Source organism: Hemicordylus capensis, chromosome 2 (genome assembly GCF_027244095.1).
Source record: "Hemicordylus capensis ecotype Gifberg chromosome 2, rHemCap1.1.pri, whole genome shotgun sequence".
Lineage (NCBI taxonomy): Eukaryota > Metazoa > Chordata > Lepidosauria > Squamata > Cordylidae > Hemicordylus > Hemicordylus capensis.
Genome location: NC_069658.1, coordinates 34,185,665 through 34,203,553, shown reverse-complemented (window position 1 = coordinate 34,203,553; position 17,889 = coordinate 34,185,665). Strand labels below are relative to the sequence as shown.

Genomic DNA, 17,889 nt, shown 5'->3' with positions numbered 1-17,889 from the left:
ATGATAAGTAGAGAAACTAATACTCTGTCAGATGCAACCATTTATGGAAAGTGATGTGAATTCACGATGGGGCAATATCAGAACACATCTGCAGGAAGGTCGAGTCCAGGGACACTTGTCCAGAATTGAGTTTGAAAATGAGCTTTACCACGCTCATTTACAATGCTGGATTTTCCTGCAAAATTGCTACAGGAATTATGATGTGAATTTGAAGAACAGTAATTGGATTTCCCTGTGAACATTTAATGGAAGTGTGGCATATAGTGATGGGTAATACAGCGGATAGCCAGTAGGTGTCAGTGGAGATAATGCTATGAAAAAACCCCTGTGAAAATAATGTGCTTTTAAGATGAAAAGGCACCTTTACTCCCTCCATCCCATTACGTCCATACTAAATGGTTATAATTGTGCTCCTTTACATATTCACTTAAATGCATAGTATGTTTTCTTGACATTTCAAGAAACAATTGTTTTCTTGACATTTCAAGTCACAGGATCAGCTTGGAATGAAGTTACCTGCATCTTTACCTGCAGCTATTTCCTTGAACTAATACTTGCGGAGAAAAGGGAATGACAGAAGTTATCACAGAAGTCCATTTACACCGAGTTTGTTTCAGATTTACTCAAGCAGATCAATCTTTATTTAAGTTTCCCACCAATTCTGGCATTCTGAAACAAAGTGCAAAATATACAAAGATTGCAAAACGTATTGCACCTGAACATTTCCTATAGAAAAGGAATATATTTATACAGCACCACCACTGTGCATGGTGCTTTATGAAGTATAACAGGACAGATATCTGCCCTGAGGAGTTTACAATCTATAAATTGACATGAGATGAAGGAGAGGGAAATGGAGGCAGTGAAAACAAACTGAGGGGCCACAATCTACAAACAAGGTCCACTGGGATGAATTCAAAATGGTAAGAGTGAATTTCTTCTCTTGTACATCTCCAGTTCATGTCTGTGTGCATATGGCACATTTTCACTAGATTCTTTCCACGAAACCTGCTTGAAAAACATACATGTATACAGCATGGGTTTCTCTGAGTGGAAGGTACAGAGAAGATGACTGAAAATCTTTATTGATGTAAAGTAATCACCCAGTAGTTAGAGATGGGCATCTAGTGAATTTTAAGGATTGTGTTAATTGAAGCAATGTACTGTAGTAGAAATTACTGGTTCTGTCCTGAAGTAGCCACTTTGCTTTCAGATGGTTGCATGGAAATGTTCCTAGGCCTGCCCTGTGGCGAAGATGCCAAACTTAAGAGGGCCAACATCAGCTTCAGGGATACTTGCTTAAGCAAACTATCAGTCTCTAGAGGGGCTTATAATCATTTGACAATGTTTCAGCCAAAAAACCCAACACAAAGTGTGACTGTAGTCTGTGACAATTGGATTGTGCAGAGCTCCATAAGAAACTGGGTGACTGTGCAACAAACTGGCAAATGAGATTCAAATATGTAAGTATAAAAGTAGGCACACTGGAGCAAAGAATCCCAGCTTCACAGATACACTGACAGGATCTGAGCTCTGAGTGACCAACCAGGAACAGGATCTTGGGAGTTGTGGTGGATACCTCAATGAAAATGTCATATCTGTACAGCAGCTGTGCAAAAAAAGAAAAAGGGGGAAAAAAGGGTGTGTGTGTGTGTGTGTGTGTGTGTGTGCGTGTGTGTGCATGCGCAAATTCCATGCTAGGGATCATTACAAAGGGGATTAAAAACAAAACTGCTAATATTGTAATATTATAAAAATCTATGGTGCAGCCACTTTTGGAATACAGTGTATACCTCTGATCACTGCATCTCAAGAAAGAATATTATCAAACTGGAAAAAGTGCAGAAGAGGCCAACCAAAATGCTGAGGGGGCTAGAGCACCTTTCTTATGAGGGACTTGTTAGTTTAGAAAAAAGTCAATTAAAGGGAGATATGAAAGAGGTTCATAAAATTATGCATGGTGTGGAGAGAGTGACAGACATTTTCTTCCTCTAGCACAATATGGGAACCAGGGACTCTCAAATGAAACTAATTGGCAATAATTTAAGTCTGTGGAATTTGTTGCCACAGGATGTAGTGATGGTCACTAGCTTGGTTGACTTTAAAAGGGAATTATACCAATTCATGGAGGACAAGTCTATCAATTGAAATAGATTTGATGGCTATAAACTATCTCTGGATTCAGAGGCAAGAGAGGGGGTATGCCTTCCTCTCCTGCTTGTGAGCTTTCTGGAGACATCTGATAGGCCACTGTGGGAAACAGGATGCTAGGTAAGATAGGCCTTGGGTGTGATCACCCATGCCTCTGCTTGTATTCTTAAATTCATAACACAAATCCAACCATTATTTGGAGTTTCCCAGTATTTAGCAGTGTTGATAAAAAGAATATATTTAATTAGCAAAAAACTTTTTTGCAGCTTCCACAACATGCATCTTTTAAAGGTAAAGTGTGCCATCGAGTCGGTGTTGACTCCTGGCGACCACTTAGGCCATTGGACTGGAAATAACATCAGCCAGTAAGGAATCCTTGATGTGTAGCCAACTGACTCCCCACCCGCAATAGATTGCAAAGATGTGCAAATCTAAAAATGTAGCAAACCGTGGCTGACACACCACACAATGGAAAGTGGGCAGTTAAAGCACCACCCACACCCCTGTGTGGGACCGCTGATGGGGCTGCACTGCAGGTTAGCAGTGCTCTGTGAACACAGTTGTGCTACATGCCACCCATTATTTTCAATGGGCATTGCATCATGCAACAATTTTCTTAAGAGTACTTATGACGAAGTGCTGCCGTCCTGCAGTGCAGTTCTTTCAGTGGTGCTTACATGCATGTAAGGCTGTGGCCGCTGCTCCAACCACCTCCATTACCATTCACAGTAAGTTAGCCACTGTATTAGGCGTCTTCCTGCAATCGCCAGACCTATCGGAGGGAAAGCCACATAGAGAGAATCACATGATCCTCTGTACCGAACACCTAGGGGGAAACACATCCCTCCCGTCCTCCAGGGAATTTTTCCAGCATTAAGACGGCAAACTGTCTTTTAAACTAGGAGCAACTTCAAAAGCAGATTGCAATGCAGGAAGTGAGATGAAAGCCTAGCTGTGTACATGTGTACTGTGTACTTTTGCACACTTAAAAGAAGTCTCTGGACTGCAGACTGAAAGTTAAAACACAGTCATCTCCATGTTTAATGACAATATTACTGATGCTTGTCTGCCCATCAGGGATATATAACTCCCCCCCCCCCGATATGTCTGGCATAATTCAATATTACTGCCTTTGGTCCTGCCAGAGGGTCTTGGTCCTGCCAGGGGTTTGATCCTGTCAGTGGGTCTATTAATAAAATACAAGAGCACACAAGAAATCTTTTTTTAATCCCTGTAAACAAACCCCCAAACCGACCAGCAGTTATTACTAAAATAAAATACTATATGTAAAAATATTTTCATCTATAAAAAGCCCATGACATTTTCAGTGAAAAAGAAAATAATAATAAAAAAGAGGAAGAGTGAACCATTACAATAAAGTGTAAAGTACCGCAGCTGTCAACCAGTGTGATTGTAAGCATTGGGCCACATCGAGACGAAGCCCCCACTGAAATGAATGGGACTTAAGTTAGTCATGAGTAACTTGTCTCATTAATTTCAATGGGGATTAGTCCTGACTAATTAATTTGGATGTTGCCTCTTGTTTATGGCTCAGAAGGTTGATGCACACAGCTTCATTTCTGCTATATTCATTCTTGGTCCTTAGTAAGTTCTGCAATTTCATCCACATCTTCCACATCCTTTGTCATTTTCTGGTATTTGCTCTTGAAGAAACCAAGCTGCAAGAAATTTTGAAAAAAGGTTTCAACATGAAAATGTATAGGCTACTTAAAGACAATTTAGACATTAACTTTTTGTAGGCACTGTGGTTGCTCCTGTATATGTACACAGGGATGGCTTTACCTCTGTGAATGCATTATATGAGGATCTGATTTCTCAGCAGTTTTGTTAAAAAAAAATTGGTGTGGGGTGAGGGGGATGATCCAGTGGGGAATGATGGCTGCACTACTGGACATGAACCACGAAGTGAGACACCACTGTTAACAGTGACCATACATGTCATAGAAAGAACATGGCTTGATTATTAATCAAGTGTGCAGTGGCAGAAAATGGAAATCCTACTATCCTATTGGAGGCACAATGATGACTCAAGGCCTCTGTGTGCCTGAGGCAAAGTGCCTGCTGAGTACCAGTTGCAGGGGAGTAACAGTAGGAGAGAGGGCATGCGCTCGCCTCTTGCCTGTGGGCTTCTCAGAGGCATCTGGTGGGCCACTGTGTGAAACAGGATGCTGGACTAGATGGGCCTTGGGTCTAATCCAGCAGGCCTGTTCTTATGTTCTTAATGCTCTCCCCTCATATGCATTCTCTTCTCTCTTTTTTTTTTTAAAGCAGGGGATAGAAGGACATTGTGTCACCCCTCTGGTGCCTCAGTACTCTGCTGCCTGAGGCAACTGCCTCCCGCCTTGCCTTATGGAAGGCCACCCCTGTGTGAGCAATTTTTGTACTGTCAGATCCAGTTCATATCCCAAAGACTATACTTCATGATCTCTCATGGCTACTTAAATGAATGGCAGTTGCCTCAGGCAGCAGAGTACTGAGGCATCAGAGGCAAGGACCTACTCGTCTGTGGGGGAGGTAAGCTTTTCAAGGCTTCCTCCCCTCGCCCTGTTGAAGCCCTTTCTCTGCTCCTGAGAAAGGGCTCACTGACTCACAGCTTCTTTCAGGCAGGAGTCTCTCCCAGCCCTACCTGGAGATGCCAGGGATTGAACCTGGGACCTCCTGCCAGCAAACACGATGCTCTGCCATTCAGTTATGGCCCCCCAACAACTCTCTCATTTAATTTATTTTTAAAAGTCTACATATTAACTTACTTTCCATAAAGCAGCAGCTAGTGCTACCAGCAAAAGGAGACCCCCAAGGACACTTGCTATCACAATGCCAATAGGCACTTCTCGTTTCTCATCCGGCTTTATTATTCTGAGTGGGATCTGAAAGAAAGAACTGTAGCTGTTACTAAATGTACAATAATACTTCCCAGATTTATTTCCGAGACTGCTCACAATACACATATTACTCTAATCTTGAAGGTACTGCACTGACTGCATATCTGTTTCTGGGTACAATTCAAGGTGCTGATTATTACCTATAAAGCCCTAAATGGCTTCGATTGTGGGTACCTTAGGAATTTCCTGTTCCCAGCTGAATCTACACACCTGACTAGATCAGCTGGGAGGGCTCTGCTCTTATGCTGTCATGTAATGAGGCCCATTTATCAAGCATACAGGACAGGGCCTTTTCAGTTATTGTCCTCAGGCTGCGGAAGCCGCTCACAGCTGAGATCCAAATGGCTCCCTCTCTCCCAGCTTTTAGAAGGAAAATGAAGACTGCCCTTTTTAATCAGGCTTTCAGCCAATGAATTGGCCATGCTCTCTTTTTAATTTTAACTGTGTGTGTTCTATTTTTATGTTGTATTATTGAGATTTTATTGTTATCTTGTTGTTAAGCACCTGGGGTCTTAGGACAAAGGCCACTATATAATAAATATAAATAGTTTCATCATTAAAAAGTAATCCATGCATTCTGCATGCATTCAATGGGCATTTACTTCAAGAGTTAAAAGAGAATTACTGTCGTCTCGTAGGGGTAAGGGTTAATTCATTAGCACTGGGCCCAGAACCATGAGGCCCATGTTTGTCTGCCTTTGAGGTCATTCACACAATCAAAAACTGTTCTACCCAGGTTTTGGAACTGCGTGTGCTCTCAGTTTTTGGTTCTGTGGCAGCAAGGTAGGAGGAAAACCTGGGCAGAAGTGATTGTGTGGAAACATGGTAGGAGGAAAACCTGGGCAGAAGTAATTGCGTGGAAACACGGTAGGAGGAAAACCTGGGCAGAAGTAATTGCGTGGAAACATGGTAGGAGGAAAACCTGGGTAGCTTTTCTTCCTACCTTGCTACCACACAATCACTTCGACCCATGTTTTCCTCCTACCTTGCTTCCACACACCAAAAATTGGGAGCAAACACTGTTCCCAAACCAGTGTAGAACACAGTGAGGGTATTCTCACGATCAGTGGAAAGCGGGCTAAGCTCCCTTAGCCCGCTTTCCAGTCATCGTGAGAACCAGTGGACTCACAGTTCCCAAACCAGTGTAGAACACAGTGAGGGTATTCTCACGATCAGTGGAAAGCGGGCTAAGGGAGCTTAGCCCGCTTTCCAGTCATCGTGAGAACCAGTGGACTCGCAGGCGAGCCCGGTGGTTCACTGGTGGCTAGCCCGCCAAAGTAGCCCTCCCCTTAGCCCAGGTTAGCAGAGCAAGTGCTCTGCTAACCCGGGCTTCCTGATCATGTATTGCCGCAGCGTGGCTCCACGGCACGGTAACACATGAGGACACCCCCGGCTGGGAGGCTGCAAGCAGCCTTCCGGGCTCGGGTGGTCTCTCCAGCATGCCTTGTGCACTCTCATGGGACATCCGGTACTTCAGAGGGCCACATGGCCCCCAATCTTCGCAGTCCCCGCCGGCTCCGTGATAGAGCCAGCAGATGTGTGGGCGGTTGATCCGGCCGCCCAGGGCTGCAGTAGTGATAGTCTGCGGAGAGAGTGGGCTAAGCCCACTCTCCCCACAGAACCCCTTCCGGCGGGTCTCACTGATAGTGAGACTCGCCTCAATTTTTGATTGTGTGAATGACTTCCTTCTTTTGGAAACAAAAGCAAGTGAAACCTTGCAGAATTCTACAGATCTTGGTTTGGTTGCCATTCAGTTCATTGGCACAGCAATAGTTGCCACAAACCAGAAAATATGAAGAGAACATTGGACAGTAAGCTTGAAGATCTGTCCCTGTAGCTCCTTTCCCCAAACTGAGACATTAACAGGGAGTTGGCCTATTTTTCATGAAGTGAAACTGATCACAAATACAGATGTTCTTGTTGGCCTACAAAAATAGTTAAGACTTTTCAAAACTTATGGAAGTCAAAAGTGAGCTTTGAAAATCTGGAAGAACATTTTCTTTCAAGTGAAAGATATGTAAAGAGTTACAATGAAATGGTCTGAGGCAATTTAACTTCATGACTTCTGGGAACTCCACCCTGAAACCATTCAGAGAGTTAAGTCTTTATTGCTGGAAGCCATTTTTATTGTGCTGGTTTGGGTGTGGATGTATCTATATATTTCATTGTGGCTGTTTTCCAACTCCTTTGTAGCAGAACCACCACAATAATGGCTTTTGCAGGTGAAAGTGTGCAGTACTGCAGTTTCCAAATGGCAGCTTCTTTTGACTGTGGGGGGAAAACATATCTTGTTTTCTTTATTCAAGACATTTATAAATTAAATTAGATCCAATCAACGAGAACGAACAAAGCTGACAACAGAAATTGTTTCTATAGTCAGTTGAATATTTTAAAATTCATTTATATATCTAGGATTTCTGGAGATTTTAAAAGATGCCTTGCAGGACAAAATGCTGTGGTATATCCCTGATGTGTAGGTGTTACCTGAGCTTGTGCCTGAGCATGGTGAAACAAAATTAGCAACAAAAACAGGAATGGCTGCTCTAACTTGGGTCTTGAGTTAAGCACCGAGCTCACAACTCCTGTTTCCCACTGCATTTCTCTATTCTACAGAGCTACTTGTCAGGTCACCTAAAAGGTAAATCCACCTTGTTTGCCTAACATTTGTAAGGATCTGATTTATGACACAATTTTTTGTGTGGTAAAATTTTATGACACAATTTTGGTGTGAAATGTTTTCTAGATCCATGTCATTTTGTATAAAGCTGCTTAAACAAAGTTTTATGGGCTATTTTCCGCTTCCTTCCAGTCCAAACTTGGGCATATGAAGCTAACAGAAAATTCATGGCCCTGCTTGGAAGATTTAGCCTCTGAGTTTACAATAACTTTAAAAGTCACAAGATAATTTAGACATGTAGCAGCAATGTTACATTTTTATAAGAGGAAAATATATTTTTTGTGGCATGCCATATGGTTTTTAAATGAGCATTAAGATAACATAATCACTTTTACCATAGCAAGATTGAAAATATAAAAGAATTCTACTCACTGATAAAGTATTATCTTCAGTTACAAATAAATCTGAATGATGTGCATTAATTTCTGCACTTGCAGATAAGTGTACCTCATGGAAAGCTGACTGCAAAAGAAAAATGTAGCATATTACAATTAAAAATATATACAATTTCCATTAGATGTATACAATTATTTAGGAAATATTGTCAATTAAAATAACCTATAGTATTTCAAAAGAAGGTACAGCCAATTTCCTCACTTGTAATAAATGTACTATACAATGTTTTAACCTATCATTAGATCTTAAGAGGCTGATTCTAAAGATCCTTCTTGAATCCTCCAGGGATTAAAAACTGGATATTAAACTGTTCCCTCTTACTCATTTGGGAATAACCAACTACTTATTTCATGGGAAGTATTGAATAATGACTTTCCCCTGTTCTAAACATGCTGCAGAAGGAAGTTGTAAAACTGAATGTAACAGTTCGAACTCCAGGCAGCAGATCATGTTTCTGAAAGCTCCTCTGAATTTAAAAAAAAAAAAAAAAGTGGTCAGGCTGACATCTTGCCTAATGAAACACCAGTGCTTCTGAAGTATTCCAGACTAATGCTGCACTAGTGAGTGAGTGAGTGAATTCCAACAACCTTCCCTTTCCCTGAAGCCTTCTGTGTCACTGGAAAATATGTCCCTGAAGGTTGTGCGACTCTCAGGGACATATTCTCGGGTGGCACAGATTCTTCCTTGGAAAGGGGAGGTCATCAAAATTTGCTCCCACCACTGAGGCAGCAGTGGGGCTGAGTTAGTTAAACTTTTCAGAAGCCCTGCTGCTTCTCCTATTGTACCAGTGCTTTGTTAGGATGCCAATAACTATTCCTTTCTGTAAATAAAGGAACAGCACAGCTGGACAAGGGCTGTATAAGAACTCTTCTCCCTGAGGTGCTAGTTTTCATAAGGAATATTTAAAAGTGGCATCCCACGTCTCTAGTCCAAAGTGGTACAGCCCGTCATTCCCATCAATATATATAATTTGCTTACAGATGACCGAGTTGAGGACTACGTCTGGAGGCGTCCAGAGCCATGCGGATGCCTGAAGTCATGACTGCCTTGGAAAGGGAGCGGCAGCGAGCTAGGGAGGCAGGCGGAATTGGCAGACTCAGGAGACAGAAGAAGAAAGAAGGAAAGGCAGAGGGGAAAGGAGGAACCATTGCCTGGGGAAGAAGCAGCAGTGAGGGAGGTGGGAATCAGCAGACTCGGGGAACGGAAAGCAAAGGAAAAGGAAAGGAAAGGCAGAGGAAACCGACCACAGAGGGGGGGGGGGCTGGTGGGTAAACGATGGAACGGACAGAACGGAGAACCAAATGAAGACCAAAATCGCTGGGAGGCAAGGGGCCATTAAAAACTATTTGGGACTGTGAGGACATGCTGCTGACCTGCCCTCCCAAAAAGAAAAAACCCAGTGCCATTGTTCTGCCCCCGCAGAAAAGCACCAGCCAGTCTTCCACACCCCACACACCAAAAACAAAACAAAAAACAAAAACAAAAAAAGTGAGAGAGCCGGGGGAGGGACAGAGCGAGCGAGAGAGCCATGTGGGGGGGGACAGAGCGAGCGAGAGAGCTGTGTGGGGGGGGACAGAGCGAGCGAGAGAGCCGTGTGTGTGGGGGGGGACAGAGCGAGCGAGAGAGCTGTGTGTGTGTGGGGGGGACAGAGTGAGCGAGAGAGCCGTGTGGGGGGGGACAGAGCGAGCGAGAGAGCCGTGTGCGGGGGGGGACAGAGCGAGCGAGAGAGCCGTGTGGGGGGGGGACAGAGCGAGAGAGAAAGCTGTGTGTGGGGGGGGACAGAGAGAGCGAGAGAGCCATGTGGGGGGGAGACAAAATGATTGAGAGAGCCATGGGGGGGGAGACAGAGTGAGAGAGCGAGCTGTGGGGTGGCAGCAAGCGAGAGAGCAGTGGGCGGCGGGGAGAGAGGGGAACAGGGTGCAATGCACAGCTACAAAGGGAGGACCAGCCAAACGAATTCTCCCAACTAAACCCCAAAAGGAAGTAAACTACCGCACAGATGCTCTGTGTGGGTTCAGCTAGTCTCATTCTAATGTAGGGGTTGCATGTATGTAGGCCAGGCCATTCATTTAGCAGCTCGGTCATATTTCCTTTACAATATTAAATACAATAATAATGCAAGGCAAAGATATTACTTTAGTTTTTGGCATTAGAAATATAAATCAATATAAAATATCCAGGGACTGGTTATTCATCAAAACAGATATTACTTACAGCTGCAAATGTCCCATTCCAGATTCTGGTAGAAATATTAACATAATATTCTGCTTTCAGTGTGAGGTCTTTTAACTCGCATGTAATTATTTCGCATTTGACATTCTTGCAGTTCTTTCAGACCAGAAGGAAAAGATAATATTTTATTACTTACAGCAGTACATTCCTGGAAAAATGCTTAACGTGGCAAGTGATTTATTATTTTAGGGATTGTTTCAGATAAGGAGTTATTGCACTATTCTACACAGACAAACTAATTTGTCCAAGTCCAGCAACACAATCTGATAGACTTGCATTACTACTCTGATCCAATTCTAGTCTAATGTTAAAAAATGATAGTTGCATAAATGGCATTACTGGTCTTAGATGGCCCAGCGGTGGAGGGGCATTCCAATTGGAGCAGGAGCAAATATTTCACAGTGTTTACACCTGTCTCCCTCCTCCTTCTGTTTCTCTCTCACAAGGTAGCTGGTCTTAGATGATGTTTGTTACATAAATAACAATATAGGAACCAGGGTTCCAAATTACAATCATAAATTCAACTCACCAGCTCTTTCATAGCTCTGAGGTTTTCTTTGTTGAATGACACAGCATAGTCTTGCTCTCCTATTTTATATGGATTGATCACTGAATCACAGCTGATATCACTATCCTAGTATTCCAAAATATAGATAAGGAGTACGTTGGCAGTTTGTACAGTTGATGGTTTAATGCCTATTGCTGTTATTCCATGATGCATTCATTATAAACTAGCTGATCTGGTGCAGAGCATCTAAGGCCCTAGTACTCCCTGTCACTCCTCCCCATCTTCATTCCCCCCCTTCAGCCATAGTCCGTTCTCCCCTTCCCAGTCCGCTTTCCCTTGCCAGTGCTTTCCCTCACTGCCCGCCGCCAGAGTTTCCCCTCACTGGCTGGCACTTTCTAGTTCTCCCCACTGCTGTTTTCTCCCACCCACCCCACCCCCGCCTTTCCGACCCTGCCTTCTCACACCTGCCAGTGCTGTTGTTTGCCCGCCGCCGTTATTTCCCCAGCCCGCTGGCCAGATGGCTGCCGCCACCACCACTACCATTTTCTTTCCCCCACCCGTCCCTGTTATCTGCCAGCTCTCCGAACTCTTGCGAGAGCTGCCACACATGAGATTAGCCACAGGTATGCCTTAGTGAATTATATATAAGGATTATAATTAATAACTAGCTGACATAGGGCAGAGCATTTGCGCCCCTAGTTCTCCCTGTCTCTCCCCCCTTCAGCCCCATTTTGTTCTCTCCCCCACACCAGCTCATTCTCCCTCCGCGGCCAGCCGGCCTGGCCACCTTTTGCCCTCCTCAGCCACCGCTTGCCCTCCTCCGCCGCCAACCTCCGCACCCTGCCTTTTTCCCCACAGGCCAGCCTCCACCACTGTATTTTTCTCTGGACGGCCAGCCACCGGCACCATTTTCTCCCCTGTCCCCACGGCTAATCGGCAGCTGCTCGCAGCTACCATGCATGGGATTAGCCACAGGTACATCCTCGAGAAATAGATAGATAGATAGATAGATAGGCCATTCTTTACCTGACTGGTGTGGACTGCAGTCACATACATCAATGGATTGTTCCCCTCAGTGTACTTTGGAACATGAATTTTTAAAGATGCCATAGTTACTAGCATATTTCCTCTTGTGACCTGGAAATAAACAACTATCATGATAAACTCTGGAGAAAACACCCACAGATGATCTATATATCTCAGCAGCTTATGTTGCAAAACTTGTTTTCTCTTAACAATGGACTATAAGAAATCCCAAGTTTATCATAGCCAACTTCATCTATAAAATATACAGAACTGAGTTGCTCAGTTGAGCATAAAGTTGCTCAAATCCTGTGCAACACCTCAAAAACACAGTACAGTGTAGAATATGGACACTGTTATAGAAATGAACTCCCTTATAATTTTATCTTTCCTTTCAAATAATGTTCTAGTCCTCAGGGCTGATGAGAACTATCTGCTGGAAGCTTGGAACCATTGGGCAAGGCATCAGCGGCCAACAATCATGACTTCCATGCCCCATGCAGTTCTTTGTCATAAGAACATAACAGCCTGGCTGGATCAGCCCAAGGCCTATCTAGTCCAGCATCCTGTTTTCCACAGTAGCATAACAGATGCCTCTGAAAAGCCCACAAGCAGGAGATGAAGGCAAGCCACATCTCCTGCTGTTGCTTCCTTGTGTGGTATTCAGAGGCATCCTGCCTCTGAAACTGCAGGTAGCTTATAGCCATCAAGACTAGTAACCACTGATAGTCCTGTCCTCCATGAATTTGTGTAAGCCCCTTTTAAAGTCATCCAAGCAAATGGCCATCACCATATCCCATGGCAGAGAATTCCATAGATTAATTATGCATGGTGTGAAAAAAGCACTTCCTTTTGTTGGTCCTAACTCTCCTGGCAATATGTTTCATGGGAAATTCACTGTGCCTCCTAGTTCTCCTATGAGATTCTCAATGACATACCATGAATCCACTCTCATTTGCTACCAGAGAATCTACACTCAGAAGAACATCTCAGAAACAAGAGAACCCTGTACCCCATGGGTTAGCAACCCATGGGGGTGGTTGGCGCCCTCTGTGCACTACAACACCACTTGCTCTGGGCCACCCCAGCACCCCACAAGTGCAGTTATGGGGCTGCTGAAACCTCCATTCTTCCCTATGAAGAAAAACCTTAAAGATGCATAAACTTCAAAAATCACTTTAAAGCCAGCCCTTTGCCCAATTCCTTTCAAATAATTCTGGTAGCTTCTTTGCCAACCTTGGCAACTACCACACACCACACTCCGCTCTAGGCCACTGCTTCCCTCCCCGCCAACATAAAGCTATACATTTGCTGGAATCCTCATTATTTCCTATGAGGAATTCAAAAATACTTTAAAAATTCACCAATAATCAGAGGAGTGTCCGATTGCCTTGGGGTTTTGTGGGTGGTAGGCACCCCTGGGTGCCTACCACCCACCCCACTTTTGTGCCCCTAGGTGCTCCACAATAGGGGATAATGGGCTGGTTTGAGTCCCATTATACCCTATGAGAAAAATAATTAAAAATATTTCAAATATTCTTTAAAAAATCATAGGAGTATCAGATTGCTTTGGGGTTTGGGTGGTTGTTGGCATCCATGGGTGCTCCACAATAGGGAATAATGGGCTGGTTAAAGTCCCATTATACCCTATAAGAAAAAAAATTCAAAAATTCATAAAAAATCATATGAGTGTCTGATTGCTTTGGGAGTTGGGTGGTAGGTACTCATGGGTGCCAACTACCACCCCACCTACTGGAGGTTCAAACCAGTTCAAATCAAACCCCTCAGTTTGGTTCGAATTTGAACCTTCAGCTCGAACCTGATGGCTGGTTCAGTTTGAATTCGAACCATCAAACCAAACTGGTTCAAATTCGAACCAGTTTGCACATCCCCACTGGTAAGGGTGGCAGGTATCGGGGGCTGCCCAGCCCTTGGAAAACCCAGAATTCCCTGTGCAAGTGCATGGGTGTCGTGATCTGTCAGGAAGAGCTTTTCCTTTTTCCCTAAAGAGTGAACTGGAAGTGAACCCTGTCCTGTTCATCAAGAAGTGGCCTCTAGGGATCAGCCACTCAGTACACATAAAGGGCCTGGCAGCAGGAAGTGAAGGGGTTCTTTGTCCTCAGAAGCAGCCAGGCAGGGGATGAGAGAGAATGGGTGGAAGGCATAGTGGGGGAGCAATGGAATTTTGCGCCTCATGGTCAAAGCTAGCCTGAAGAATTCTATCAGGGAAGAACATCTGCAGATCTTGGAGATACAGGATTGCAGGAAGCTTGAATCTTCTGCCATGGATATGGTGAGTTCAGGAGGGAAGCCAGGGCTTTGGCTTCAGGGGAAGTTTTAGCCAGGGAACTGTGTGTAAGGCAGCCTGCGTTAGATTATTTTGATTTTGTGCATTGCAAACCCTTTTTCTCTGTAATGTAACAAGCTAAGAGCAACGCTAGCCTGAGCCCTTTCTTCCCAACAAAGAGGCTTTTGTATTTTCTTGCATTTATGTTCTATGCAACTGAATAACCACGATTTTTAAAATGTGCCACTCCAAACAAACCAGCCAGAGTGCTTTTTGGGAGTAATCTTGTAAAGTACTGAGTGTTTCATTTTCCTGTAATGGAAGCTGCTAGAGCCTCAGACTGAAGCTGTCTAGAGGCTTTTGAATAAAGTTTTCTTGTTTTATGCTTTGTAATTTCACCTGCCTCTGAGTGGATTTTTAACTCAGAAAAAAGGGGTTTTACTCTGTTGCAGACTAGCCTCAAGGTTAATTGTTCAGCAACCTACCACGTTTTCTCCCCACGTGTAGTCTGCACGTGGGAGGTTTTTGTATTTTTCCATTTGGTAAAAGGGGAAGAGAGTCTCCCTGGACACTCACCCAAATCCAAGGAGGAGTTAAACTCTGTAATTAGGGTGTGGTGGCAGCGAATCAGTTACTGAGGAAGCTTCAAGCTTTACCAGAGGAAAAGCCTTGGTTGAATAAACATGGGAGGAATGAATCAGGGTTTTTCTTTCCCTCACATGGGCTTGCTCTGAGACAATGGCTGGGCTTAAATCCACCATTCGCTAGTTGCTATATCACTACAGTGGGGCATTCTGGTGAGACCCCTCAAGGCTGGGAGGCTTGTTGGAGCCTCCCAGTCGGGGGTCTCCTCGTGAGTTGCCGTGGCATGGCATGGCACTGTGACGACTCACAATTGGCAAAATGGAGTTAGCGAAGCCCTTGCTCTGCTAACCCCATGCGGGGGGGAATTAAGCAGGTTAACCACTGGGAGCTGTGTGGCTCTGGGCAGTTCTCATGACTACTCAAAAGTGGGCTGGGCTCCCTTAGCCCTCTTTCAAGTGGTCGTGTGAATAGTCTCATTATTCCCCTCCTTACTCTTTAATATCCAATTTGTTACCAAATCATTTGATTCTTTCCCCCCCCAAATTCAATTTTTATTCATTTTAACAAATAATATTATTATCATTCATAACAAACAGAATAAACGAAACTGGACTTCCCGCACACCTCTCTTCGTGAAACATCAGCTATAAAATTTACCCTTGCTATATTAATAATTCAAAACATAAATTTAGACCCTTACAAACACAGTTAATCTACCCAACCTTCATTTTTTAAAAAAAATTCCAAATCCTGCTGTAAGATCCATAGTAGGAAATAATTTTTTAGATACAACAAAAATGGTTTCCAATCTTCTTTGAAACATTCTAATCATTTGATTCTTAAAAGGAAAATTCAAAAGACTAATATTGTAGCATTGCAAATATGCATTACTTCTTCTGCAATGAATTTTTGGATCTTCTTTCTGTAGAATTTATTTATACCGCCCTTTGTCCTAAGACCCCAGAGTAGTGAACAACAAGCCTAAAACAATAATAAAACACCAATTATAATATCCTTAATAAAACAGACACAGCTACAACCTAAAAAAGAGAGCAGGTAATTGTGATGTGTGTGTTTGGTTTCAGATTTGTGCACGCAGTGTACATGTACATATGTACAAAGCAACGTCAGCCTTAGTCAATCTAGACAAACAGCTTCTTGCTACTAACACCAAATGCCATTCACTAAAAGGACTCACTTATTCCATCCATCTTTTATGTTGGATAACTGTCTGGAGTTTTGTCCTATTCCTGATCTACCCTGGAAAGCTATCTCTAGTTCCAGCTGTTTCAGGAGGAAATGTAAAATAAAATTTATATATGTATTCAGAATATAGAGGAAATGTTTACTTACCTTAACTGAAAAATTGAATGCAGCTCCAATTTCATTGAAATTATTCACAGTAGTGGGAACATTATGATCAGAATATATTTCATAAAAGTTCATGCTAGTAAGCCTAAGAAAAAAATAGATTATGAAGAAGAATTATTTTGGTAATCTGAAGGGGTAGTTGAAATAAGACAGGCTGTGATCAGAAATCTATTTGGAAGAGTGTTACATACTGTATTTACTCGAATAGAAGATGACTCTGAATTTAAGATGACTTCCTTAAAAATACATAGGTTAAATACAGATTATATCTGCACATATCTGTATCAACCCAAAAGGAAGAGGACTCTGAATTTAAGACGACATTCCAATTTCTAACTTCTAATTACAAGGAACTTGGGAAAAACCTAGTCTTGGATTCAGTAAGTACATACGAGTTTATTTTTGGTACTTTAAAAAAAAAAGCAGTGTCACATTGAATATTCAAAACCAGGTGAATGCCATTCATATGTTAATACAGACAATCCCATACTAATATTGTGAGTGTCCCCAAATAGATACTTATTTCCCCATGTTTAGGCTACTGTCAGCATTCACAGGTGTGCCTCTAAGTTTTCAGACATTCACAACATTTGTTTGTCAACAAGTCACCAAATGTCATTGTACTAACAGAATAAGTGCAGTGTCCACATTTCTTTTTCTTTATGTCCACATTCCCCTTCTTTCCCCAACCATATGAAGGCTAGAATCAAGATGGGTAACTTCAATTAAATCATAGATTATAGCCATGATTTCTTCTGCAGCTGAACAGCCAGACTTTTAGAGCAGTTCAGAAGATGCTCTGGCTGGTCTTGTTAACACTGACAGAATTGCTATAAAAGTTAACTAGTTCAAGCTTACCTTGTTAAGTGAAGATCTGCATCATAACGAAGTGGAACAGTTAGGTTGACCTGATTGTTTGTGTCATCCGCTTCATTACTTGCACTGTATATGTATATAAAGAAGCACATATTTAAGATGTTTTTAAGACATAACTCCATTATAAACATAGCCTGGAAGTAGCAATTAGCTGTTGCTATTAGCTTCAGGGAATGTGTTGATGAAGTGTTATACAAAATATTTATGCTTTACCTCAAAGCTTGGAAGCTTAAATCTGCCACATTCTGAAGATTTTTCAAATTAACATCAAAACTGATATCAAAAGATACCTATGCAAAACAGAGGTAAGTGATGAAATTAAAACAAGCAATGGAATTATAACCAATCATCTGGATTACTTTAGAACATTATATTGAACATTCAGTGGTCTTTTTCCTGGTATAGCCTCCTATTATCTAAGCATCAAATCAGTTCTAGTCATTCCTTAAGACTCTCGTCTTCTGCTTAGACATTTTTTACCCATCCAAGATTCATCTTACATCCACCTCCACTGGCTTTGTCCCCTACCCTATCATTACTATGTGTCAGCTCCCAATTCCCCCTCCCATTATCCCTAATGTATATATCTCCTACAGATCGATTATAAGACCCAGGGCAGAGATTGTACTGTTTCTACTGTCCAATGTGGGAAGACAGTGAACATATTTTAATTAGATTTATGGTTTAAACATTTTAAAGTTGGTTTAAAATGATTTTGATGTTAATGATTTTAACTGTTTAATTGATTTAGTTTTGATTTTAATTGTTTTTATTTTGATGTCAACTGCCCTGAGCCATTTTTGGAAGGGCGGTATATAAATCAAATAATTCATATAATATATATTAAAGGTAAAGTGTGCCGTCGAATTGTATTTTGACT

At 42.5% G+C, this 17,889-nt stretch overlaps 1 protein-coding gene across 4 annotated transcripts in view; it reads right to left on the bottom strand.

Annotated features, from left to right (window-relative positions):
- Positions 1–607: 607 nt before the first annotated feature.
- Positions 608–17,889, bottom strand: part of ITGA2 (integrin subunit alpha 2) — a 112,965-nt gene continuing 95,683 nt past the window's right edge. For all 4 annotated transcript variants that reach the window (XM_053296120.1, XM_053296122.1, XM_053296123.1 and 1 more), the window contains 9 exons: positions 17,223–17,299; positions 16,992–17,075; positions 16,116–16,218; positions 11,894–12,004; positions 10,889–10,993; positions 10,342–10,455; positions 8,104–8,193; positions 4,923–5,039; positions 608–3,830 (listed from right to left, as the gene is read on the bottom strand). In XM_053296120.1, coding sequence (XP_053152095.1) covers positions 3,741–3,830; positions 4,923–5,039; positions 8,104–8,193; positions 10,342–10,455; positions 10,889–10,993; positions 11,894–12,004; positions 16,116–16,218; positions 16,992–17,075; positions 17,223–17,299 — 891 coding nt within the window. In that variant the 3' untranslated portion in view covers positions 608–3,740. The remainder of the gene's footprint in view (positions 3,831–4,922; positions 5,040–8,103; positions 8,194–10,341; positions 10,456–10,888; positions 10,994–11,893; positions 12,005–16,115; positions 16,219–16,991; positions 17,076–17,222; positions 17,300–17,889) is intronic.